The sequence below is a fragment of the Excalfactoria chinensis genome, chromosome 25, assembly GCF_039878825.1.
Source record: "Excalfactoria chinensis isolate bCotChi1 chromosome 25, bCotChi1.hap2, whole genome shotgun sequence".
NCBI classification, from domain to species: domain Eukaryota; kingdom Metazoa; phylum Chordata; class Aves; order Galliformes; family Phasianidae; genus Excalfactoria; species Excalfactoria chinensis.
In genome coordinates, this window is record NC_092849.1 from 2,319,711 (window position 1) to 2,347,663 (window position 27,953).

At 42.7% G+C, this 27,953-nt stretch overlaps 1 protein-coding gene across 2 annotated transcripts in view; it reads right to left on the bottom strand.

The window, feature by feature from the left end:
* The window catches only part of EBF2 (EBF transcription factor 2), a 108,347-nt gene that overhangs the window by 20,154 nt on the left and 60,240 nt on the right, over positions 1-27,953 (bottom strand). For both annotated transcript variants that reach the window (XM_072357169.1, XM_072357168.1), the window contains exon 7: positions 7,551-7,632. In XM_072357169.1, the coding sequence (XP_072213270.1) occupies positions 7,551-7,632 (82 nt within the window). The remainder of the gene's footprint in view (positions 1-7,550; positions 7,633-27,953) is intronic.

Consider the following 27,953-nt stretch of genomic DNA (forward strand, 5'->3'; position numbering starts at 1 on the left):
AATGTGCATTCCGCTCTGGTCTCTAACTCCCAGGCCCTTCCTTTTCACAAGCCAACTGCTTTCCCCCAGTGAGTATTTCCTGGGTCATGAAGGGTGACCCTTTCCATCTGGAATCAATCAGTCAACTCCTGACAACTTCCTGAAACACCTCACTCCATTTCCTGTTCTCTCCCCCTTCTCCCCTTCCCCCTGGTTTGCTTCACTCTTCAAAACTGCAGGCCACAGCAGCTTAATGTTAGAGGGTCAGACACAGTTAGACTCCAAAACACTACACAAGAACACCTTTGACCTTCAAAAATCTTTACATCTTAGCTAAACAAATCAAGGTCAACGCTTCTTACCATTACCTTGTTAACCATTTCTAGGCTTTTTTTTTTTTTTTTTCTTTTTTTTTCTTTGGCCAATACCTTTCTGAACGCGTATTTATCAATAACACTTGTTCTCCTAACATCATAAAACATCCCAGGCCTTTTTGTAAACTTCTGCTTAGTGCTGCTGAAAGGCAATGTGCAAACTCCTCCGGAGATTTAAGTTCTCAGGTTTGCCCACAGCATTGGCAAATTACTGACAAATGTTTGAGGGTTTCTGTTTCCAGATCTGATGGCACTACTTCTACTGTGTGGAAATTCGGCTTCTATGCCAATTCCATTTGAGATCTTCTTGCTAAAATCAGTAGTTAATGCAAAATGAAACTCTGAGGAAAGGACCTGAGAACATCAAAAGATGTCAGCTAGACAATGTGTTCTGGTAATTGTAGCTTAAGGCCAAATTTGACATAGATGGCATAAATAAGAAAGATGTTTTGCTCCTAAACAGCTGAATCAACCAGTCACCTCTGGTGGAGCTTCAGAGGACAACCACCTGAGCAAGAAACAGACACAGCAAAGTGCTCCTTCAGCAACCAAACATGGGTTCCATCTACAACAACAGCAAGGGAGATGCGAGCTTCTCGGCAGAGCTTCCATCAGTTCTCCAGAATCTCTTTGCACATCTCCAAGGGTCTTAAAACCAGCTATGAAGCCACAGACCTGGTGCAATGACTCCACAGCAGTGCTGAAGAAATGTGTGGCTGTTTTTGTTTCCCAGGTGGATTTCTGTAATATGTTCACTCCTCAAAAGCCACAGTGAAGCCTCATCACCTCCCATGACATTCAGCCAGACCAGGTTTAGCAAATGGCACTCAGGTTCCCCGAGCTGGATTGCCCCTCTTCCATTTTTCCCTGCACAGTTCAAAGTGTTGGTATTACTTTACCTTAAAGATTACCTCTCTGACTCGGCAGTACTGACAGCACCAATCAGTCTAACAGTTCATGTTACCAGTTTTAAGACTGAAATCTTCAGCTCTGGCAGCAGCCGGTCTTCGTTAATGACTGCGTCCCCTGCAGAAGCCCACTGAAGGGTGGGTAGTGGGGAAGGCACATTCTGCACCTACCTAATGGAATCTGAATGAAAAGTTCAGAAATACTACAAGTTCTTGGTCAGAGATACTACAATCCTTCCTCCTCCAACTATACTTTATATTGATACTTCATTAATATAAAGTACGCTCCAAATCGCATACGCACAAGGAAATACCCAGCATCTACATACGAAAGCTGCATCACTCATAGACACCTATTTAGACATATGGTACAAACATTCTAGGCACAGAGGCGTTTATTTACATGTAACATATCTCATCACTGTGTAAATGATCTCTCTCAAAAAATTCCTGTTTCCATTCCAAGTGTGGAAAAAATTCTTATGACATTGTACATCTGGAAACAATATTACATTCCTGATGCACTTTCCCTTACAACTCTCTAGTCACAGCACCATGTTATTTTAACTTTTCAGAAGAAAAACTACTAGGAGGATTTTCAAAATTATTAGCATTATTATTATTTTCCAGCTGGGTGGAAGAAAAGATGTCAGGCCTCATCCTGCTGTCTTCACTTGGATGGGGTTCCCATTGATGTCAATAGGCGTTTGGGTCGAGTAATACAGGAGTAGATGCTATAATATGTGTTTGCTTCATAGTTGGATTAGGAATAAGATAAACAGAGTGGAAAATGCCAGCAGCTTCTCTCTGTGCAAAACTTCCATTGGATTCTTTGGGAAATTCTCTCTGATACCCTGAGACTGACGAAAGCTGGGAGCTGATAGGAGCTCTGCATATGGCCTTCATTTTGGGAGTGGGACCTCCTGTCATTTTAGGGACATTGGGTAAGATATAACCCCTGGGTCACTGCCATCCCATCTCTGCTATTACAGACAACTGAACCATTTTCAGAGAGCAGTTATAACTTAAGTGTTCCTGAAGCATGGGAGCTGAATACCCCTCCCCATTCCACATAATGCTCCAGTCCTGCACCTGTACCAATTTCATTTCCATTCTGCTTAAAATCGGTTAAACAAGTACACTGTATTCCAGACACAGATGGTAGAGTGCACTGACACAAACATATCCTTCTTTCTACCAGCAGAGTTTACCTGAGATGCAGTAGGATCTCATTTATGGTTTGCTTTAATGGATGAGACACGAGTTTGGCAACCCACGGTTGCAATGGCCATTTGGCCTTCAGATCTGAGCACATTAAGCTCCTTGAGTGGTTCGTTGCAATCAGTCCCTCCCTTACATATATAGACTCTAAGATAACATCACCTCCAGCAAAGAAATCTGTCAGCAGTAGCTGGACTGATGGTAGATGTTGCTCTCATTTTGCAATCTATAGCTGGGAAATGAACCTTTCATAACGACATTAGTCCCCGTAGTATTCATCTCTCTAACAGAGATCTCTGTCCACATCCAGATCTGACTGTGGGGGTCCTTAGCACGTTCTTTCACCATCAGTCTGAAAGTGATTTTGATTTAGACCAGTTCTGTTTTCCTCCTGCCATCCCTTTCTGTTTCTTTATGGAACACAGCATTCCTAAGTCTCAGCACTATCTGACTGCTCCGACCTGTTTTATTCCTTCCCAAACGATATAGATCCTTCTGTGCTTCATACTGAGCCGAGCTGGGTGAATTCTCAAACACAGCCAGCTTGGCTCAGGTGCCTGATGATGAACTGATCCAACCACTCTGAGGTCAGGAAGGAAATCTCCCCAGGGACATACCTTGTTATTTTTCCTTTCTCTTCCTCCCTAGAGCACCTAGAGGGGAATACTTGCCAGGAAACATTCCATGTCATGATTTCTGCAGAGAACAGAGGACAGTTGATGACCTTCCTCTTGTCTGTTACTAAAAAATGATGTTGATTCAAAGATGACCATCATTAGCTGTTCTGTTACCTGGTCCCATCCACAACCACAGCACTGTAGGGTCTGTACAATCAGCGTGAGTGGATGCAGCAGAATTCCCAATCAACAGGAGGCTGATGAACACATCAGGTCTCAGCTGAAGCATTTAGGCTGAAAGTGCCTCATCTTAATTCCACAGAATTATTGTCCCCATTACACACCGGTCGTTACCATTAAGTGTCATTGGGCTTCAATCGAGTTCTCCAGGAGAAGTCCTCATTAAGTGGAGGACCATCACCATTTCTTTTTTAATTCTGTTCTTGAGAGATCACTCGCTGAGAGTACAGCAGTGACAGTAATGACAACACATATGAAAGCTCAGATTTGCAGATCAGTTGAACTCAGATGGCACTGTGCTTGAGAACGTAACTTAAACATTCCTTTTCTATTCCCTGTTTCATTTTCCACCTTTCCCTTTCACTCAGAAATGCTTTAACTGATAAATAATCAATATTTGCTTCAGCTGAATTGACAAGAATGTGTTCATGAATGCATGTGGGCAGCCAGCAAGTAACCACGAAAATATCCATTAGCAATAGAAAGATTCCTTGTCCCCACTGAAATAGCCTATGAGTCACAATAAAATTACATTATTACTTGGGGGGGGGGGGAAGTTAAAATAATGATCACATGTCCTTTAATGTCTGAGGTGCAACACATTTCAGCAGCAGAAAAATATCAGGCGTGTAAGGTCTTTAAATTTGAGAGATTTTCATTTCATCTGCAAAGCTCTACTTAGTATCCAAGCAAATTTCAAGCCGTGAACACGATCACAAAGCAGCTGGTGTTGCTCTCCAAACTAAAGAATTATTCTAAAAACAAACAAAAAACAAGAAACTAAAGAAAAATCTCAAACCACAACTCTTCAGGCATCTGGAGCTGTATTACATTTACAATGCAGTGTTAATGTAACCTTTCCGCCCTTTTTTCTCCCCACCCCCAGTTCAGTTTAGTTTAGTTGTGAGGTTTTTGCTTTTTTTTAAGTGGGTGTGAAATAAATGAAATCTAACATTTAATTTAGTTTAATAAACCGTAACTATGCTACACGAGAGCTAAATCTCGTACCTAGAAATACAGAGTCTGAGGCCAGGATCTGGATCTCAGCTCCCTGGAACCAAACCGAGAAGCTTCACACCCATCTCTAATCAGAAGCATTGACTTGACACTCTTCCAGACATGAGTAACCGTTCTTCCTTGCTTGGAGAACTCAATAAGATGCGTTGTACTGCACCATTTCCATGTCTCTTATTTATATTTCTGTTTCAACAACAAAGCCTGAGCTTCGGGTTTTCATTCCATCTCCATTAAAAAGCAGAAATGTTTTGATGAGACCCTTTCAGTTCCAGATTTCAGTAGCAATGGGAACTTGGTGACTTGGATTCTCTCTTCTGTGTTGTTTAAAATAATGAAATCAGTAAAGCAGCCAATTGTACCGGGCTTTTTGACCTCGCTTTTACTCTGATCGTACATTCCTAAACAAACATCCATCCTTTCAAACCCAAGAAGCAATCCTGCCCATTCGTTACACTGCCTGATACAAGACTTAAAAACTAAAATGAAAACGACCATGCTCACAGTGCACAAATATATACTGCTAATACTTGGAACAAGGCCTCTTTTTCCACTTAAGACTTCAGGGGTAACAGACAGACCACACACAACAAGAATCAGGGTAAAAAAGCGTTTGCCTAAATTAAAAACAATAACAATAAATTGAGGAGGATCCTGAAGACATAGTAGACCACTCAAGAGTGCTCTTTTTTACATCACAACCATGGAAGTCATGCTTCTACCCTTAGAAGGAACCCAGCAGACTGAAAACAAGCTCTCTCTGCAGTCTATCCTGGCTAATTTCCATTGGAAGGCTGAACGTTTTACTCCCAATGCATACAATTTTAGCAATGGAACTACCTTATTTTTTTGGTTAGCTTTATTCATACATTCTGAGCACTGTAGCCCAGAATCGAGCTCATCAACCAACATTTCCCATGCTGAAGGCGCCTGAACAAAGATTCTGCTTTCCCCCAAAACCTCAAGCATTTGACAATGTGCTTCAAAGGGCTCATTCTCGCTACACCAAAACAAAGTCTTGTGAACATTCCGGGTTTCAAAAGACAGACGAATGTAGAGGCTTTTCCTAATCTTGATTAACGCTGAGGTTTGAACTTAAATCTCACAATGAAACTGGAAAGGATATGAATCCACATTGTCTGCAAGTGCAAGAAGAGTTTAAGCAATCCCTGTAAAATAGAACCAGAGTTTTACTTGGCTCTTTCCTTCAGGCTTGGCTGTTGTAAGGCAGAAAATCCAGATCAGGAGGAGTCTGCCCCAGCTCACTTTCGTCTCCAGTTAGCTGCTGATTTTGGTACAAAGATCAAAAGCAAGCCAATACTTCCTCATGTACAAGAGGAATGCCAGGTGGATGGGCTGAAGACATTCCACTGGCAACATGTGCATGCTGTAAAGCTCGTTTTAGTTTCACTTTTCAATGTCCCACTGAAAATGTGAAGCTGTTTAGATTCTTAATAAAATACCTATATTTGCCGTGGAGGTGTGGAGGTCAAACAAAGAGTAAAGCTGAGAGTAGAGAGAGACCTCCACCAAAAATAAAAAAGAATCTAAAATCCTCATGCAATTCAGCATTCACCTGAAATCTACTATTTTAGCTTCAATCACAATGTAGTGTTAGGTTTTTTTGCTCTTGTAAGTCTATTATTGGTATTATGGCAATGTCCAGAATACCCCATTTGCTAACCAGGGTGCCCTTGTGCATGACTTCCTACAAACTCATAACCAAATGAAGAGTCTCTGGATCCATGCTTCAATTACCCTCCACCCTCAGCCATCCTAACCATTCCTAAGAGCTAACAAGATTGGTTCGCACGCTCTCATTGGAGTTTTCCTTTACTCTCATAGTAAAGGAAGATGGAAGATGATAATGGCATTTTTTTTCTTGATGGAAATTACCGACTGAAACAAAAATCAGTACAAATTTGCTAACAACACCCACTTCTATTTTTTAAATTATTATTATTTCACTTTTTTTATATCTTACCGTCTCCAAAAAACACAAGGAGAAACTACAGCCTCATCAAACCACTGGTGCCAAAAAAACAAAGTTGGGTTGGATTATTACTTTTTATTTATCCCCACTGAAAACCAAAAAAATAACCATTTTTGTATCTTTAGCCAACACTCCTCTAAAATTTTTGGAGCTTCCAGAGTGGGTTTTTGTTTTCATCTACCCAAGTTTTTTCTTTTTCTTTGAGAAAAACATCCCTTTGGTGAAACTGTGTTCCCAGTAAAAATATAAGCCAAAAATGCATCATTTAGTGGAAAGTTTGACACGGGGCTGTAAATTCTTGTGGAGTTTTTACTTTGTTTCTAAATGAGGAAACTGAGGCAACAGCCCAACAACTGGCAGACCTCAAGATGTCACTGCCCTCTACAAACCTGATGGGTCTACAGGAAAGCCATGCATCCCCCCTACAGCTAAAACCCTCTTTGTGACATGGATGGCTTGCAGTAAGAGCATGATAAAAATGGCAACAAGTAGAAAAACCATTCTACCCTTTTACAGGTAAAATACTAAACTGTTAGACACGGCTGCTTAAAGATTAAAGTGTGGGAGAAGAGGGACTGTGTCAGCCTTTCCCTTCTCCTTTGCTTCTAACCTGACACACTTCACCTCCTTCTGTGTTTTTATTAGTTGGTGTTCACAATACATCAGCGACAGCTATGATGAAACCAGTGGCAGATTTTACTGCAAAGCAGCTGGGTCATTGTCCCCTGGGTCTTGTTGCTTTCCTGCGTGAGATCTTAAAGTGACCATCACTATTTGGGCGATTTTTAAGAAGCTGAAAGGAGGGCAAGAAAGAGTTAAAAGGCAAAAGAGATGAGAAGAGAGAGTGAAGGGAAATGGGGAGATGCTTCTGTACCACGAACAGAGCTACTTTGAAAGATTCTGAGGCATCTAAGTATCACAAACACGATCCCTGCTGTGGGCAGCTGTATGTGCGAGTGCTTTGCCCGAGGGTGTCAAATCAAATATCCACTGCTGGTTGGTACAGTACATCACATCCCCTTGGGGATTCGGAGTGGGAAAAAGAGAGAGGGGAGGGGAAAAAAAAAAGGTTTAACCACAACAAATGGAGAAAAACTTTAACAATATCTGATACGGCTTATCACAGACAGTCATATTTATTACGAGCAATGTAGGGGAGAGGAGAAAAAGAGAACGAGAGAGACAGCTTAATGCTGAGCCTTACCTGGAACCGCCTCATATCTCGGGGGTTTCCTGCTGTTTTCAAACAATTCTGATTGCACTTGAGAAAAAACTTTAAGAAGAATCTGTAAAGGTAAAGAATTGTGTCACTGTTATTCACCATAACGAAACGCGGTGTCATGTTCTGCCTGCAATTGATTTACATGGAGGTATATCAGCTATCCAGGACTGGGAGAACTCAGAAAAAATAAACCAACCCACACAGCCAACCCCAGCAAGCAAAGAAAACACAACAAAATTTAGAAAAATCAGGTGAAATGCACTCAGTGTGACTGTCATCAGCTCCGAGATGGGCTGTGAGTTGACATAAGTCAATGCAACTACTTTGATTTATGCCTGTTTCTCCACTGCATGTTTGACCACGCGATCTGAGTCTGTTCCTTTATCTCTCCTGTGCATACAAGGGCTTTCTTTCGGAATGGATTTTCCATAAAACAATATTGAAGGGTAATATTATTGTGATAACTACAAGAACCAACAGGGCAACTCTGAGGCTGATAAGCCTTGAAACTACTTAGAACGTCTAAAAAAAACATGGAGACAAACAGAGCTCCCAGAAGAAGCTGATGAGATTTCATCCTGATGATGTTTTTAGCTGTTAAGATTTCGGTAACTAAAGCAAAAAAAAAAAAGCCCAGATTGGAATCTTACACCGATTTTGAGAGAGGATAACAAAAAGACAAATGGAAGTAATAGGTGACAGCTCATGCTGTCCAAGCAGATAAACCCATTAACATCATACAAAGTGTCCGTGCCAATTATTTTTGCCCTGTCACATATATCTATCTTCACACATTATTCTCCCATCGAGTTCAGCTTGTTTTGTGCGTAAGTTGAACCTTCAGGATGCTGACGGGCTCACCCAGCACCATGCTTTATAACACACAGATCTCACACTTCAGCAACATTAGGAGGCATTGATCAAATCTGGGTACTCTACAACATTTTTCATTGGGACCCATCCCTTTATTATCTGATTCATCTGACTATATTTGTGAATTTCCAAGGTGAAGAAGCCAACCCTATAGGAAAGATCAACATTCAGGCAAAACAGGCAAAAAAAAAAACCTCACAGGTTCTTCATTCTATTGTAAGTGAAAATATTTTGTGACTCCTTTCTGCATTTCCATTTGTAGGACAAAATGAGTTTAACAGCAACAATTAAAAAGAAAAAATAAACAGAGATTTTATGATAGGTTTGGAAGGGAAAAGATACAGATATGAGGGGAAAAAAAAGAAAAGAAGATACAGTTGAAGAATTGGTTCGGAATACAAAGAACAACTTATTTATTTATTTCTCTTACTGAGTGCTTTCCTTAAAAGAAAAAAATCAGCTTTTGCAGTAAGTTAAAGTCCCAGGTGAGCCAGGCCTATTTCCCTTTCTGTTACTATGACAACCATTTTTTACCGCAGTCCCTAAGTCCCTTCAGAACTCACACATTCATGCCTTGAATTAGAACTTTAAAGGAGAAAGATGTATATTTCCTAGGGTTTACCAACAACAACTGCCAAAATAGTCCTCATGCAACATGCACACACACACAAAAAAAGCAGAAATTCACTTCTCCTTATTATTGCTACTTCTTTGCATCACTTATGGTGTGGTATTTCTCTTCCATCTGCTCCAAAATACAAAGAAATACCGAAGGATCTGATCCATTTAAATGTGGCTTGAACAAACAAAACCCTTTGCAGACCTCCCTACAACCAAACCCACGAAAACGACCCAGGGAATGTCACATACAATGACTGTCACAAAATACGTCCTTCTAGCGAGCATTTGTTTGCTTTAAATCTGTCACAAACACTTTAAACATACCTAAAATGTTTATTTGCTGTGTGAGTGCACTTTGCAGATCAGTATTTTTTTTTCTCCACTATCCTTTCTTGGTTACAACTTAGCAGTTCTGATTGCATGGGCTGCAATGGGAGTCCAACATCCTCACTCATCCCATTGGGATCCAGGTGTTGGGAGCCCAATATCCCAACTGAATTGAGATCCAGACGTGGGGAGCACAGTGTCCCCACTGATCCCATTGGACTCCAGATATCAGGAGCCCAGCATTTCCCCACATCCCGTTTGGCCCAATATCTCCTACCATCCCATCGGGATCCAGGTGTTGGGAGCCCAACATCTCCATTGGGTCCAGGCTCCCTCAGGCAGTTCTTGGGATCCCAGCCCTGGTCAATCACACTCTGAGCTGAAGTCACACAGATCTTCATGCCTGGGAGCGTACTGTATGTATTCTATACAATAAGTTGTATCGACTCCTCACGCTAAAACTGTGACCTCTTTTATCTGAATGATCAGTAAGCAAGATTTTATCTGTAAGAACGTTTTCAGAACGAACAATATTATGCATACCAGCATGCTCAGACATTCACAGGAGAATTCCAGCCAGAAACGTTGCTCACAAACACTCCTTGTTATCCTGCCCTCTTCTTACAGATATCAAGAAATATTTGCAGATACATAAACTGCTTGTGTTGCTGAGATCTGGCTGTGCAGGGAGAAACTATAGAACGCCGCCAAACTGTGTAATGAAACCAAGGCAAGCAACTTCTGCATGGAACTCTGTGAGCAATGGATAGCTGCTTGCTTGGGGGAAAAAATGCAAACAAAAACCCGCAAGATTCATGGCTTGTCATTGCTTTCAAGGAAAAATAAAAGATCAATTAATCGGGGAAGTGTTTCGTTTCCTTTGTCATTTTATTTATTTATGTATTTATTTCCCAATTCTTGTATGCCTTTCAGATCAGAGAAACGAGGCAAACTAAGGGACAAAGATCAGAACACAAAGGAGTCCAACAGAGCTCGCCGTGTCAGTGGAAGAGCTGAGGTCCCACAGCATCGTGTGCTGCACCAAACCTTACAGCAAAGGCACAAGAGGTAACGATTCTACGCTAATCTGCGTTTAACAGCACTCGGGACTGAACTCTGTAACATCACGTGACAATTAATGAAATTCATATTTTCTGTTAAATATCTCTAGAATATTTGGGTGTGGATGCCCAGCTAGCGTAAATCAGAGGCATATGTTGACATTAACTTCAATTAGATCTGCACTGATTCATCCCACTGGGTGTACTGACCATTAAAACTACGTAGAAAACAGAACCTTCCTTCTCTGGCTGCCTCCTTGGAGGAGTGAAGCATCTCAGCCCTCCCCAGTGGTTGGGAACAAATATTCAGCACCGGAGCACTCAGCCAAGATCTGTAACCAGGATCAATTTCCGCATTCAGCAAATGCAACATGTCTGGTTTAGTGGAGTTGTTGAGCCCCTTAAGCTACTGAAAGCTGTGCACCTCTAAAATACAAGGTGGGCATCAGTAATCCCTTGCCTCACTTCTCAAAGTGCTGCCTCAGCTTTGAGGTTGCAGCATTGGAGCAGCATCCATCCATCATCGCGCCGCAGTTTCCTTAGCATATCACCGGATGTGCTGTATTTCTATTGCTCCTTTCAGAGTTTTTCCAGTCAAATTTTAGCTGCAGCTGGGCACTCACATCAAGTATTTGGTAGGTCGTTAGATATACATATATATTTTAAGTGGTTGCATCTGGGAAAGGTATTAATATTTATTGCAGCATTAGTATAAAAATGACTTGGGGGGAGCAAAGAAAAGGGAAGGTTTAGCACTAAATGAAGCTGATTTAGGGGTAACAGGAGAATTGCAGAGGGGCTGCATTAATTTTTGTAGCTAGTTTTTGGCACGGACCTATACATACATCAAAAAATAAAAACAGTTTTAAGAAGTTAAACAACTGCTGATTTTCATGCTTCTCAGCTGACCTTCCTTCCTTCCAAAGGACAGCACCAGCTATGGGTTTAGCAGATTGCAGCCAAGCAGAGGGAACGTTGCGTGGTCCTCCCATAGATCAACACTGAAGGGCAATGAGGGAAAACTTGAACACTTTTAAATAACCACCACAAAGAACCTCTGGCATCTCTATAGAAAGCCTGATTAGCTTCATGTGTAGATGTAAAATTAATTAAGACATGCTACAGACATTCACTTCAGTATGGGCAAGCCTTCCATCTACAGACTGATGCACTTGCAAAGGTCTCTATAACACCACCTTAAAAACATTCCCTCTTCTAGGATTTCAAGAGAGCTATTTTAAAAGTTTCTGCTCCTCCTATTGGGAGTTACCACCATGCTGGGGAGTCTGGCTGATGAATCATTTAAGTGCCCCTTCTTCACTTCAGTGCAGAGACAGCTGTGCTATCTCCACAGTGCTGCAGGCCAGCCTGACCGGTTGTGAAGGATAGCCGAGTGGGAGTGCTCAGACATCCCATAATACTCAGAGTGGTGGGACAAATTCCCCTGCCAATGGAGTGAGAGAAAGGGTGAGAGCAAAGCAGTTGAGGTCTTTCATCTATCAGGGTGTTCCCAATGCGATGCTGGCCCATAATGACACTTTGCATCCATACACCTGCATTATAAGGTTCTGAAACAGAGGCAACTTTAGGATGTGTAATCTACCCCAGGGAACTGCTTTAGCAAGGAGGTTGGATTGGATGACCTCCGAAGATCCCTTCCAACCCTCATGAATCTGTGATTCTCATTGCTGGAACTCCACCTTTGAGGATGTTTATCCTCCATCTCAGCTGATTGAGAAGAACCATAATCAAATCCTGTTGGAGTCAGAATAACGTTCCTTGTGACTTCAACATGACTAGGCAGAGGCCCTGAAGAGCACTCCCACGTGCAGGAGAAAGCATAGGTTTCTTTTTAAAAGAAAAATCCATTACTGTTTTTCAAAACCCTGCCACAGGACCTGGGACTGATTAGTCTCCCCACATGGAGGCACAGCACTAGATAATGTGCCTTGTGCTTCTGCAGCATCATTCTGTGGGACTTCAGCTTCAATTAACTCAGTCTCATCAAGGCCCTTTGCAGCAGGTGGTGTCACTAACCACTGTGCAGCAAGGAAGTTGGGATCTGGGAACTGGAAGGGAATTGCTCATCGCAGGCCTGTGGCTGGGATGTGGTCTCTTGATTCCTCCTCCTACATCTTAACTAAGCTTCCTATCCACCTCATGTGCTTTCTTAAAGTACACGTACAGAATCAAGAGATACTACTTTGCTGTAAACTCATGAGCAGCCTCTGGAGATGAGAAAAACATCCCTTGTAAAGCAAACACTGGTAGTCCTGTCTTGTTTGGGTTGTTGTAGAAGTTGTATTAATGGCCCCAGTAATTCTATGGCACCAGAATATGCTTTTCATCAGCGTGACTTATCAGCACGTCTATGATGCTACAACCTAATAAGAATAGGAAGATATCATAGCAATCTGATGAAATAACTGAAGTGCTTCCAAGAAGTCACGAAGTGAACTATGATGAAAAACTGGAAGTTGTTATAAGAATATCTTTCCTGCAGTCAAACACTACCAAGAGTGACCATGATGAACCACAAAACCTTCATTACATTGAGGGCCTGCCTCCAGCTGCACCAACACCAGTAAATTCTGAGATCAGGGTCTCCCATCATCTCCTGGACTCATTCATGTGTGTCTTGGCACTGTGAACTCTGAGATAAGTGTGACAAAGAACCATGCCACAGTGCAACAGAGCAGAAGGCTTCACTTGGAAACTCCTTCTTCCAAAGGGACCAGATCAGATTTTGCACATTCGTTTGAAGGTTCATATTTAAAATCTATTAATTGCATTTATCTGAATTCATCATTTTGACTTTAATGACTATCACAGTAGAAGACTTCTTTATAATCTGAATATTTATCTCTGGAGTCATTCTGCTCTATTATGTCAGGGTATATTATTAGAGACCTGATGAGAAAATTTCCTACTCTTTTCAACAGTTATAGTCAATGTGGGATCAGGCACTGCACAAAGGCATTCTAAATGAACATACACCATATAATGTCTGAGAAATGACTGAGGTTATTACAATAATCCAGAGTATTTATATGATACTCCACAAACAGCAGCTAATTAATCTTCACAAAACTCCTGTGCATAAAGTGTGAACCCAGTTTAACAAATATGAAAGCCAACATATGTAGGTCAGAAGACTTTTCTGAGTTTGTCAGGGATTTGCTGTGAGAGAAGAGAGTAGAATTCAGACAATATCAGGTCCCCAGCCTGGGCCAGGAGAGCTGGCTGCTCATTTGGCACTCATTTTTCAGTAGAGCATTAGTATCAAAAACACACACAAATATTATTCCTTCCACTCCTGCTCCAACAATTAAAAAGGACAAACACTTTTCTACCTTCCTGCCTTCATCCAAAGTAATTTTTCCAGTTCTGGGAGCACCAGACTGGTTAGGCTTTTCTCCAGTGTATGCAAGAGCTCCTCAGCTGTGCACGAAATGAATGCTGAACCACCAAAGGAACTTTGCAGAGTAGGATCCCTTGTCCTCACTTGCTTCTAATGAACACCATGTTCCCTAATCACTTGTGTGTTGTTTTTTTTTTTCAGGCTAATGCCTCAGTTATCAGGCTCACGTATTTCCTAACCTTTTGTTGCTCTTTGCTACCCTATCAGTCTCCTATCCATTCTTTGTACCTTCTCTGCAACTGGGATGGAAGAAGGTAGAGAATAAACACCATCAGTACGTGCAAACCCTAAGGGAACTGGACTAAGCAATGGCTTGAAGTCCCTTCCTCATAAATTTCTCTGATTCTTCCTTCTTTTCTATTCTGCACTCAGCCCCTTACATCGCCATGACGCCTTTCTCCTCGGCTCACCTCTCTGTCTGCCTCTCAGCTTCCAGGCATGGATCCCAACCCCTCTCTATGGGAACTTCTTCCTGTGCTCTGCATTCCTTTGGAACAGGAGCCTGCCAAAGTAAGGTCTGTTTCTGCAGAGGTCTGAAGAATGTAGCTCAGGAGTAACAGCACTGATGCTAGCAGAGCTGCAATAGCAAACATGAAGCTGGCTTCAAGATGTGAGGCTTTTGTGTGTTCATATTTGTATTATTAAATCAAGGTGCATTGGACCAAAATCTACAGGACTAAATATCCTTCACACTGACGGAAGTCTACATCAGAAGTTTTCTGTTTTGGCCCATCTTTATTATTAAGTCAGTATCTGATCAATCAATAACAGCACGCCCATTCCAAGATGCTTGCAATGCAAAGCATATGAGAGCATGCAGATCAGATAAGTGTAATAGAGAACAGGTGGAATTACTGTTCTTATTTTAAAAGGGAGAAAAATTCAGAACGATGACTTTGAAATGCCTCGAGGCACCGTATTCCACAAATAAATCAGAAACATCCAAAAAAGTTACTTATCAAAACAGCTCCATTTTACAAATCTAATGGTCCAACATCAGGCGGGCATGAGAGCGGAACAAAATGATTATAAGGGAAGCTAACAGAGAAGCCCATCTTAAAATTACAAGGTGGCAGCACCCATCTTAAAACTGCTTCTAATTGTTATGCCAGGCAATCCTAACCATGCTTGGGTGAATAACGCTCTGTGCAATGTATTAACCAAAGACAGGGGATGGAAGTGATCCATCTGAAGGACAGGACACCATCAAGTGAGAACAGGGTGCCCAGAAGCCATAGCAAAGACTAGACTTGAACTCATGCCCTGTTCATAATGCTGTGCCCAAACCTCCAAAAACATCCCATCTCTCTGCCTCACAGAACACCACACTTCTCACCACGCTCATCTAATGGGTTCTTTCTTTGGAGGAGCTTAGTTTCCAACCTAATCGTGTCTGAGCATAAGCTGCAATATGTCATCCAAACCCAGAACATGTCTGTAAACTTAATGTTTATACGCTGTACGTTTTCCACCTTCTGCACAATTTCCATCTCTGAAGCAGATTCTGCTCCCTCCAAGCAGCAGCAGGCACACGCATCCACAACTGCAATTCACGCTCATTTGGTAAATGTTCATTCTATCTTGCAAAGTGATTCCAAGAGCTGGAGGAGAGTGCACTGCCAGTTATAGAGACAGTCATTTCTCGGTGCTGAATGCAGCTATTTGGCACGGCCACATTTGCTAGAGTGAAAAAAAATAATCTCCAAGGAGAACCTCCTTGTTTGTGTGCTCTGATGAAAACCTGACACCATTAATGAAAATAATAATTGAACTCCATGGGTTCGAATTGAAAATGAAACACAACACTAACGGCATGTTTGTAATTGCAATTATTCTCCAAAAAACCTTTGGAGGACTCCATGCAACCTGAGCAGTTTCCCTTTTCCTTTGGGTTTCCCTTCCTCCTCTCGCACCAAAACTTTCCAGTAACTTACAAGACAATGGCTAAAAGCTGATTTATACCGTAAGATCCATATTATTCATGCCACTTGGCACACAACCAAATATCGTAGCATAATGAAAAGTCAATAGGCAGGGAGGTAATATAGCAGAGGATTGGGCTGGCGGGCTGTTGAAAGGGATGTTCTGATAATATTCCCTGGTTCATTACAGTGTCTACGGGCTCCAACTGTGCTAAGCATGGCACAGTCACGTTGAGACATTGTTGGGGGAGACAAGATGAACAAAGGACAGAAGGAAAGAAAGGCTTTTATGCTCATTTCACTGCTGAGGAAGTCAAGGCCCATGGAAATTAAGGTGACTTACTCCATAGGTGGATCGAGCTGTTCTTTCAGCCAAGAACCACACAGCATTCCCACAGGCCCACGTCTGGGATTGCTATAGCTCTACAAAGGTGCCAAGTTAATCCATGTTTAATTCTGCCAGTCATGGAATCAAAGAACCATTTGAGTTGGAAGGGACCATTAAAGGTCATCTGATCCAACTCCCCTGCCGTGAACAGGGAGAATGCTACAGACCCCAAAGCAGACAAATATGGGTATCAGGATAGCACAAAGTCTGATCCCCACTTATTTTTCTCCATACCTGGTGAAACCTATGCCCACTTTACCTTCTGTTTCCCCTCTCCTCATTTCCCACTGCTCTCAGAATGCCTGTGCCAAGCCATGCTAGGCTGAACAGTGAGCACCAATTACAACTCCAGCCTTTTTGCTGCTGATGGGTCTGCTGGTTTTTACTATTCCTGCCAGATGGTAGAGGCCAGCATATAAAAACTCTTTACCCTGCAGTTAATGTGGAACTTGATAACAACTTCCCTGTGACTCCGAGAGATCAGAAAGCCTTGCCGACGCAAACACTAGCGACGGAACCAAGGTTAGGCACCTATTTTACACCTGCCAGAGTGGATATTGCTCAGCTGAAAGCTCTCACTCATTGACTAGGTGGGGAGTATTGCCTGTCCCTAAACGGTTTTTGTATGGAATAAAAACGCGTTCATTTGCTAAAGAGGCAAATTGACATCCAAGCAACTTGCCTCCATGCACATCCGTCTCCTGCCTTCTCTAAGGGCTGCTCAGCCAGCAGGTTTGTACCCGTTGTGCTTCTGGGTCTACTCACAGATGACCTTGAGCCTGAACATTGGTGTAACATTATATTCCTGTGACAGATTTATAGATTGGCAGATAGGGGTGCATTCAGAGCATTCCTTCCCTAAGACAGGACAGCATCCAATGTTTGTTAGCATCATTAAACTAAAACTGACTTTTCACCTGCTCCCATACCATATGCAGCTGCAAATTTTTAAATTAAACTATGAAGCCATGCATAAATTTACATATATTACAGACTAGCCTCTCCATTTAACATGCAAATGTACTCCAATGTTTCAGAACACCTTCTGTCGCTAATTAATTTGCTGAATTATAATTAGACTAATCCTGCATAATTAATAAGCACAGATTTTTTTTTAATTTCTAAGCAGCTTGATGAGATCATTCACTTCCTTCTATAAACTGCTAAGTAACTGTTAAAAAAAATCTGGAAAGAACATATGTGAAAAGGTATGTTTGATGTCGCATACAAATTCAAACTAGCGGGCAAGCTTGAAGAAAGTCAAGATTAATATAGGGACATGGCTGGAGCAAAGGGATCGGCAACGCTTTATTTCCAGGGGCAAAGATCACGACTTTCCTGGTCTGTTTTATTCCTTCTGCTTCGCCCATCGGATCTTCCAAGATCATAGAGCGAGACAGAGAAGGATTACAGAGCCGTGTGCAGTGTTAGGAGATGTTATGATATTAACACACCGTTGTATATCAAAACACTCTCCTTGTACATGCTGTTTGTGGATAAGCTCCTTTGATGGTATTTGGAATTGTTTTCATTTCAGCTGCCAAAACCAACGGAGATCATTCTAGCGAAACAATTAAGTGCTATTAGCACTGGATTCATTCTGTAATGATTAAAATGAAGGGTCGCGCTTTAATGTTGAAGAGCTTGGATTCAGAGAAATATGCGTGCCAATATGGTTTGTAAAATGCCTCGTGTTACACCCCCTGTACAGAGAGGCCATTCCTGATGCACAAAGCCATGTTCCACATTCAGCAGACGGGTCCTGAGACTTCACCCGGCCACACAATCGTGCAGATAAGAGGAAGGAACATCCCAAAATATCACAGGATATTTAGCAAATGAGAATGCAAACAGTACTATGGGGGTATTATACGCACACACATGCACTGTTTGCAATCCCATTTGTTAACTGTTGTATTTATTTGTCTACTTTTGGATACGTCCTTCAGCTCCATTACCAGCATTGTTAATTAGACTCCATTCAGTCCTTCTCAAAGCATCACACACCAACGTAACCGGGTGAACGTTGCCACACAAAATCCAATGCACGGCAAAATGATTTCTACACTACTGAGCCACTTTACAGCCTGCAAAGGTCTGCAGCGAACTATACAGGTAAAATACTTATCAGCCACTTCTGCATGAAAACACCTCCTTTTTTCTATTCTTAAAAATTGGATGAATGCCCTTGTTCATATAAATATATCTTCTAAATTAATGAGGGTTCTGCATGCCATACATAAATAGAAAACCCAAAAGCTTACACAGGACAAGTTCTTGGCACTGGGTGCCAACCAAGCCGCTTTTTAGTATTTGCTATTGGGCAGACAGAGGGAAATCTCTCCCTTTAAAAACAAACAAGCAATTTTTGCCCAAGGAAGACTGGAAACGATCCTGCTGTCCTTTAGCTCACTGTCGATCTTATCAGGAAAGATAAATGCTTGCAAATGGCACATATTTAAGAAGGACAAATTTAGGAGAAGAACCAGTATCTCGAAATTAAATACAGAACAATTGCAAACTTGGAATCCCAAGCAGTCCAGAAGCACAGCAATACCATGAGATGCATCTATTGTGGCAGTTTACCATGGGAGTGAAGGACAACAAACAGGGAATAGCTTCTGTGCTTTGTGTGCTTCATTCATTTTGGACAGCCCCAATACATGTTGTTTTCCTAATGGCCACTGAATGTACCAGACAACAAGGGAAGCTAAAGACGAAGGCAATAAATAATATAAACAGAAAGCATTCTGTTTTCTGTCTCGTTTGTCTCTATTTCTTATCTTCTCATATCCCAGTATAAGGAGTTAAACAAAAATACAGACTGAAGGATTAGGTAGGTTGCTTTCTCTCTTATTTCTGCCTGCACCTCATTTTAGATCATGAATGAATTGGCCCAAAGATATCTGGGTCATAGAATAGACCCAGAAATAGAATTCATATCTCCAGAGTCACAAACATGAGCACGACACTGAAATTCTGGGTTTGTTTCAAGCTATTCCTGTTTTGCCAGAATAAGACATTTTGCATCCAATTCCAGTTCTTTGGCTGTGGATTTTGCCACAGCTGATATTTACTTTGCATCACATGCTTTATGCAGTTCGTTATTATTTTAACTCAGGGTAAAATGCTAGTTGGCAATGGCTGATCAATGCAGTGGTTTGATTTGAAGAAACACTCACCATTCCTGTGCCTTTCCAAGGACCAAAACGTGAGGTTGAAGTGAAAAGAAATAAGGGAGAAGGGGAAATCCTTCATTCCCACCTCTGCTGGGGTGATGCTCAATAGGTATCAATAGCAACAGGATTAGAGGCAAGTTGCAACAGGGATGATTCAGTTTTGACATTAAGAACAATTTCTTCTCCAAAAGAGTGGCCAGGCACTGAAATGGGCTGCCAAGGGAAGTGGTGGAGTCACCATCCATCCATGGAGATGCTCAAGAAATGTGGTACTAAGGGACGTGGTTTAGAGGGGAATACTGGTGGTGGATGGTTTCATGCAAAAGAAGCCACTCTATGCCACTGCATAAAGCATACAGATTGCCACTATTTAAAAGAAGCCTGGATTTCCACAACACATGCCATGAAACCATACTTCTTTACTTCTTGATGCACCCAGGCATCAAGATAAGGCAAGATTCAAACACTTGGGCAATTAGTTTCCTATAAACTCTCAGCAGCAGCAAGTTATTTTGCCTCTGGCAAATACTTTATGCTACAGGAGAAATTGCTTCTCTTCACTCCATCCTTCTCTCTCACACAGACAACCCCAAGTTCGTGCAGCAATGTTAACAGGAGAGGAAAATTGCTTCCTTACCTTCCCAGTGATCAATTTACACCCTGAAGCATGAGATTGGTTTCATTTTAGTGTATATATGTAATACTTTTTTTTTTCCCATATCACTTTAGACAATGCAAAATCTGCTGCTCACTTGAATGGGTGCACATGTTTGGTTGTGTTTAGCAGGGCCTCCTTCATGACAGCTATCTGGTGACCAAGCTATTTCCAGAGCGCAGCCATAGGTGCCAGTGAATGTGACAGTGTTATTTCCCCTTGATACGTGTGTATATTCATAAAGTTGCTATAGAGCTTTGTTTCCAGCTACACAGCCTCAGAGGCTAAAGCAAAACACATTCCTGGGACTTCTGTGAGAGATCCTGAGTGAATGTTCAGCAATTGCAGATCCTGACCTTCCACCTATGGAAGCTGAACAACGGCTGGGAAATGTACTGAAGGCAAAACCCAAACACCTTACCCCTGTGCCTCTCCCTAGGGCAAACAGAGCCCTGGTTGGGACTACATTCCCCCAAGAGGAATTGCAGAATGCTGACAGCCTGGGTCCAGCCTGGATTCCCCACTCTCCATCCTAACCCCAGATTCCATTACACCTCTCCAGCTTAACACCATTTCCATCCAGTGCCACCAGCAGCTCTCTATGACTCGCCAAAGTGGTCATTCCCTTGCCGGGCTGTTTGTTTAAGCTCATCAGGGTAAGACCCCTGCAGTGCTGTGCTTTCAACTGGGCTACTGAGCCCACGGGAGGGCTCCAGATGTTGGCAGCTGCAGCAACTGAGAGCTGTGTTCCTCCTTCCCTTCAAATTCCACCGGTCCCTGATCTGTGGGGATCATAGGGACAGATGCAACTCGGTGTGCGTGCAGGTATTGAAGAGGCTGGAAATGGGGCTCTTCCAGGAGTTTGGCAGTGTGAGAGCTGGACACAAACCCCACACTTAACTGACTTTAAAGGACTTCTAGGGAAGTAAACCCAGCCCACATAGTCTCTCGAAGACGTACAGCACATTTCTATGCATACATGCGACATGTTCCACATACTCCCAACTGCAGTCATACTCGAATGCATGCAGAACGCAGGTTTTAAGCCCGCAGTTGGCTTACTGATTGGAAAATATTCATGTTTTGAGCCTCTGACTAACAGGGCATCATTCCACATGCATCATCACAATGTGCTCTACTGAAAAAAAATCCCTTGGCAGTCCCCAACTTCCAGACTTCCTGCCCTTGTCTCCGGTGCACTAAGAAGCTGATGCATGCAGTGAAGTCTGATTTTCTTCCATCTCAAGTTCTACTGCAGTTGTAATTTCTGGAGAGAAGACTCAGAGCGCATGCAACGTTCACCGAACGTTTTCTTCATTTATTTAATCCAGATGTTTGCATTTTAAATAATTGAAAAGCTGCTCTGGCAAATAGACATCAAGGGAGGCTAATGGGAGTAGCACCATCATTAGGAAGAACTTGTATGATGAGGCATTAGACGAAGGAGTCAGCCCTGCAATGTCAGGACGGGTTACGGGAACAGAAGAGAGCAGTCTGTTGGAAAGCATCAACCTTCAGTGTGGGACAATGATGACACAGAGACTGCTGAGCAAGGCTGAACACAGACCTTACATAGTGCTGAGAACCTGCAGCTTTACCCTTTGGTTGCCCTAATTTTCGTCTCTGCCATTCAACTGCTCTGTATTCACTTGAACCCCTTAAAAACCAACACTGGGCGCCATGAAATCAAGTCAATGGCTGCTGAACTCTGTAGGATTTCTTACAGTTATTTCCACTGGTTTAAATTCCTGCAGGCCTACCTCAGCTCTGTAACCTGACACAGAAGTTCAGAGTTACAATAATAATATGAACCAGGTAAAGACTTGTTCCTTGGAAGCAGCATATTCGCTCCCTCCACCCACAGCAAAAGTGTGTTTTCCCCCAAGCTGGAATAATGCAGTTTTGTTGGGGACCTCTTGGACTAAATTCTATCCTTGTAGTAATTCACCAAACAACAACATCATCTTTTGTTGCCTCATTAGACAGCCAGTCCAATTTGCAGGACTGTTGAGGAAAACATCCACTATAACTCCAGAAGTAAGACATGATAAACCATTTCATCTCTCCCACATAATTACTTTGTATTTATCTGTCAGGATGTAAAACATGCAGGGAAAAGTGAGCATCTCTAACACACAACACAGTGCCACACAACACTGCTCAGCTTTTAATATGATGAGTATGAGCATGAGCTTTTATATGATGAGTAAAGCTCATGCTCCCGAGCAGCACCTGAGCAAAAAAAAAGCAAACAAACAGTGCAGCTATTATTTTTGGCAATGCTTTTACCTTAGCTTTGAAAATGAGAAGACTTTGAAAACAATGAAATGAAATTGTTTTCCTAAAGGGTTTTTCCTCCACCACAACTCTGGATAACACTGCGGTGTGCCAGGCTGGCAAGAGGTGCTGGCTCTTGTGTAGGGACTTGTGAACACTGGTCCTTCCTAATGGCAGGATTTGTTTTTACTAAGAGACTGTGCAAAAGCTTTAGAGAGGGATCAGGGCTCACTGCTCCAGCAGTTAGAACAGAGCAAGAGGCTCTCACCCTTTTCTGAACCTCCAAGAATGCAACAATGAGGGGAAATTGTTCCAAAACCTGTCTTAGATCCAACAACAGTTTGGGTTTACAGATAAGTGTTCCCATCTCTGAGATTTGCAGCTCAGGCACCGCAACCTCGAGCTGAAGTCACAAGTGGGAAGTGAAGTTGATCCTTCCCTGTTTATTAAGGAGTCTGTAAAAGTGAATTACTGGATTATGATGGAGATGATGGATGCATAAACATCCAGAGAATCATCACTGAGCAGTTCAGCATGGGATGAAGTCCCCAGCCTCACTCTCTCCACCAGTCCTCAGTTCTTTCTTACAGGACAACCTCTCCTTCCCTCTTCATATGCACTCCTATGGCTGCTCATTGACCAGCCCTTGCCAGCACTGCTCACCAGACACCAATCATAGAGGAGGGGAAGACAAAACCCAGGCAAAAAGGACTTGGGATGAGACAGGTAACAGCAACGCATCCACAAAGACAGAGCTGCCCCCAAAAGGGAGAAGCTGTCTGAGCTGGAGAGTCCTCCTGGCTGTACAACACCAATACAGACATGCAAGAGTGCATATTTGTTTAGGGAGAGCTCAGCATACCTGCAACCTTGCAGCCGAGCCAGGGGACCCCATGCCAAGAGCCAGGAACATCTGCAGCACAGCCTAATTCTCTCCAGGTGCTGAGCATCAGCCTCTGCAGCGCCTGAAGTTTACAGCTCAGCATTCCAGACACTTTTCCCTGTATTTTCATGGCCGTTACCAGAAGAGCTCGTTTTATTACTCGGAGACACTGGATTTGTGTCTGCGTGCGTGTGTGTATGTACGGAGAGAGGCTTAGAGGGGTAAGGGGCATAAATCATTTCAAATTGCTACTGTAATAAATGTGGACGAAAGAATAAAATTTGTCACCAGCCTAATATTACCATCAATGTTTTGTCTTGCTACATTCCTTCCAATTTAAAAACAGTTCAATACCCTTTTTACCTTCAAGTAGCAGCACTTAATAAACAGTGATGGATGCTTTTTATTCCCTTTCCCCCCTTCCTCCTGTTCCAGGCTTCCCTATGTCTGTTACAAGGGGATTGTTTAGCTTGGGGGAGATGTAGATCCTCCATCCTTCTTGCATTGACATGCATCCCTCAAGGAATGACGACCATATTTAATTCATAACCCCCGTTGGCTACACAAACATACAACTTCCCATCAATTAGGCAACACAGAGATGCTGTTAAAAATCAATGAGCTTATTATTAAATATATTTTATTTTCGTGTAACAATAATAGTTATTGCCTCTCCATTGTCGGAGCTGCGCTATCGGCGGGTGAAGCCGCCCTCCAAAAAGGGACTGATTGCTTTTTGATCAGCTCGGGCGATAGCAGAGAGCATCACAGCAGTGCTGTCCTCACTGCATGGCTCCACACAGATGCTGAAGGGATAAAGGTGATAAGAAGTGACCAAACGGATGCTGCCTGGATAACATTGCCTGAATATTCACCCTATTTCCATGGACTCGTGGAACTACAACGCGCCAAACAGCCGTCACACACCAGAGCCATCGCAACGTGGATAGGCTCCTATTTGTGTTTTCACCGCGGCGTGTTTATTAGAAATTATTGGGATATTTTGACACATGCCACTACTGAGGGAGCTCCCTGCCTACAAACAGAGACGTAAAGCCTGTGCCAGCTCATGCAAAGGTGAAAAAAAGCTCCGCACACCCGCCAGAACCCACAGTGCACAGATTTTGGCAAGTACATCACATGCTGTCTGGCCACAGCTGATCTGAAGCGAAGCCCCTGTAATTATGGGAGAAGGTGGAACAGGTTTGCTGCTAATTGGAAAATTCTGCAAATGGCACCACTGAAGTAAATTGACAGTCGTTAGAATATTAGCAAAACGAGGGAACTGATTAGGAAAAAGCTCAGACGTGGACTTCTTCTTTTTCTTCCTTCCTTTCTTTTTTTTTTTTTCCCCCCTGAATCTATCGACAAATTGATTATAAAAGCTGAGCTTAATAATAACAGCTGTTATTTGCCCTGGATGCAAATACGTTTGTACACATATATATGTATACATACAAAGATTATATATACATCCCCACACAAACACGCACATTAAGTGCATTTCCATGTTACTCTCATCACTCTTCTGACATTAAGACAAATGCAAAGAGTGTTTGCTAACTTCTAAGAAAATAAATGTCTCCCCAACACATACACACAGATTAAGGGGTGGAGGGGGGGGGAAGCTGCCTTGAAGAACATCATCAAGAGGATTCTCCTAACGAAGCCGTCCTCACTTCATGCTTCAAACACATCTCACAAGACGCTTGTTTATGTCTTTAAACCTTTAAGTGATTTGCTCCTAGGGGGAGCAGCGTTTCTGTCGTGGATTTGTTCCTGACTGACTGCTGCTGTGAATTCTGGTAGCAACTTCTCTTTGTGTTTTAGTTGAAGCAGTGCAGGAAGCAAAGAGGGATTTGGCCACAACTTCGGCCATCCATCAACGCTTCGGTGTTTGCGCTCGGTGCTTTTCAGCTACCAGAGGTAAGGGAAAAGCAGACGTGAGGGGAAAAATAAGACATTCTAATTAGCCACACTCCCTCTGCAACTTTGCTAGGAGCCTCTCTTCTCCATACAATCCTCTATTCAGCCTAAACCGAATGAGGGCCTGATCCTTCTGCTGGGATGCCATTGGAATCTCCATCTCCTCCAAAGCCAACAGCTCTGAGCCAGGTGAAGCTTTGGGTGCTGAGCTTATCCTGGTGGCCACTGACTTTACTGGGAGAATTGCTGCTTCATTTTTCTGCTTTAAACATGCTTTGAAATTTACCCCCTTTCCCACAGACCAGTCCAAAAGTTGATAATGCAATTTAGCCACTGAAGCCAAAAAGAAAGTCCTCCAAAATCCTCTCAAATTTACAAACACACACATACACACATATATATAAATGAGATGCTGTCTCTAAATTAGCAACATTTTTAAGGCAGACCAGCAGAATAACAGAATAATTACACAACTCCCAGTGAAATCCTATAGGCAGCCCAATAAGACTTCCCACTATCAATGCAATATGACCTCCCCTTGGGGCAGCTCCCATTGAAATGTTTGTTCCATTGGAACCAATACAGCCTCCAAACGAGTTGGGGATCCCATACAATAGACCTGTTAACAGCCCTACTCTGGATTATTGTATCATGCATAGAACAAAAATCACTGCAGAGCATTCTCCAAGCCAAACACTGAATTGATTTTAACTACAATGTCATCAGATTTGGGAGACCACTTATATTGTATCCAGCAGCAGAAACGTTTGTGTCTAACCTATAATTTCACCTAAAACAATAAAGAACACAGAAGGAATTTTAACCCAGAATGAGGGGTTTGTGGGCCAGATTAGCTAATTTCAATACACATATGCTCATGTGCATGGGAGAACCTCAGCTGTAGCTCCAAAATCAGACCCGTTGGCTTCACGGAGCAATTTCAACACAATAATATTAGCTTACATCCTGCTAAAATTCTAAAGGACTTTAGCAGTCTGTGGTTTTCTGTATATCTTTGGTGGATCTGATGAGCAGACAGCCTGCTGTTTGCACTTCAAGTATCCATGTTTATTTTCATACATTTATTTAAACAAATCGGGGAGTCAAAATAATGCCAGCTCTAGTCTCTTCGTAGTGGTCCCTAGATGGCAAGAACACACAGCAATTCCCAGTCCTCATGCTATTTTGGCCACTTCAGCATCTAACATCCTGCCCCAAAGCCAATTCAAATCAATGGACTGATTCTCATCAGCTGCTATGGATTTTGGATCAGCTCCTCCAATGCCAAAACTTGGCTGAATGTTTTCAGCAGGAGCAGATCTGCATTCTCATAGGGCTAAGCCTGGAAACCCGTACAACATAGCATGTGGGCTGGGAACAAATAGGATTTCTTTCTAAGCTGGAAAGGAACATAAAGGTGCTTTGACTCTGGATGTTGTCTCCTTGCCTCACATTGTGGGTGCTGCCCCAGTTCAGACCCACAGAAGGAATCCTCCATAGCTCCAGGTGGCACAAAGACCTCTGAGCTGCCAGCCCTAAGGGTGGGTGGGCTCTGACCACTTTTAGAGGGGTAACCAGCCTCTGTGCCATAGAAACCTGGGTTTCCTTCCCACCTTCCCACAGCTTTTTCTAGTTTTGGCTTCGTTTTCCATTTTTTTGGTGTATTCCATCTCCCAGTTTTCATCCTTACAGACAATTCCGTCTCATGAAAACAAAAGGCAGGAGGAGGGGGAGAAAGGAAAGGGAGGAGGAGGAATCCCACACACAAAAAAAGAGTCCAACCCAGACAGTTTGTGCCAAATACAGTTAAGAGTGAGTTGGGGAGCGTGGGGGGGGGGGAGGGGGGAAAAAAAAAATCAAGTTACTTTCAATCAAGTGTCACACCTTTAAATAGTGGTTAAATCTTTGCATTATGCAGCTCATCCCTTTTACAACACGGGTTTCCCGTAGAGAATTCCCTGTTTACACTGGGAATTCCTCCAGGAGAGCATCAATAAAGCTGAACAGATGTCAGGGTGGAATGCCAGCGGCAGTGGCTGTTGTCAGGGGTGGTGGGGAGAGCGCTGGGGAACAATACGAGGCGGCATCTGCTGCACAAAGCCCGGCGTGTGGGTCGGGGGCTGCCAGCGCGCCGAGATCCCACCCTCTCCTTTGTCTGGGCACATTGCCTCCCTTGTTCCTGGATGACAGGGGTTGACACATGTCACCCAACCCTATCAGAAAGGCTATTTGTTTGGCTCTTGCATATGCACCAGTGTTTTTGACCTCTCCTGCTTGGAATATATTGAACAACCCTGGACAGGGAGGCTGGGGAACCTGGAGGGGAAAAAAAACAACCCAACAACAACAACAAAAAAACCCACAAAACTCACAGGTCCTTCCCAATACACAATTTGTTACACACTGTGTCTGATGTGAGGATGGCGATGCCCTTCTCCTTAATTAAAAGTGTGACTGATGAAACGCAACCACCAGCAAAACCCAGGATTTGAAATATTTCCTAAAGAGGACTTCAACCAAATATTTGGATCGGGTTTTGTTTTATAATGAATGCATCAAATGAAAGTTAGCAGTCTATAGGGGAAAAAAACCCTCAAGCCAGGCTTCAGGAGGCAACAACATCTCCCGAGATCCATTCCAAGGCAAACTGCATCACGACCATTTTGGAGGCCCAAAATGTAATGCTGGTAAAGCCTGTGGACTTGGTCTTCAGAAATAAGAAAATAGTTACTATTTGGTTAGCTTCTCCTCTTTATGAAGAGTTAAATATCAAATCACAGAATCACCAAAGTCGGAAATGACCACCAAGATCATCCAAGTACAACCATTCACCCACCACCAATATTTACCAC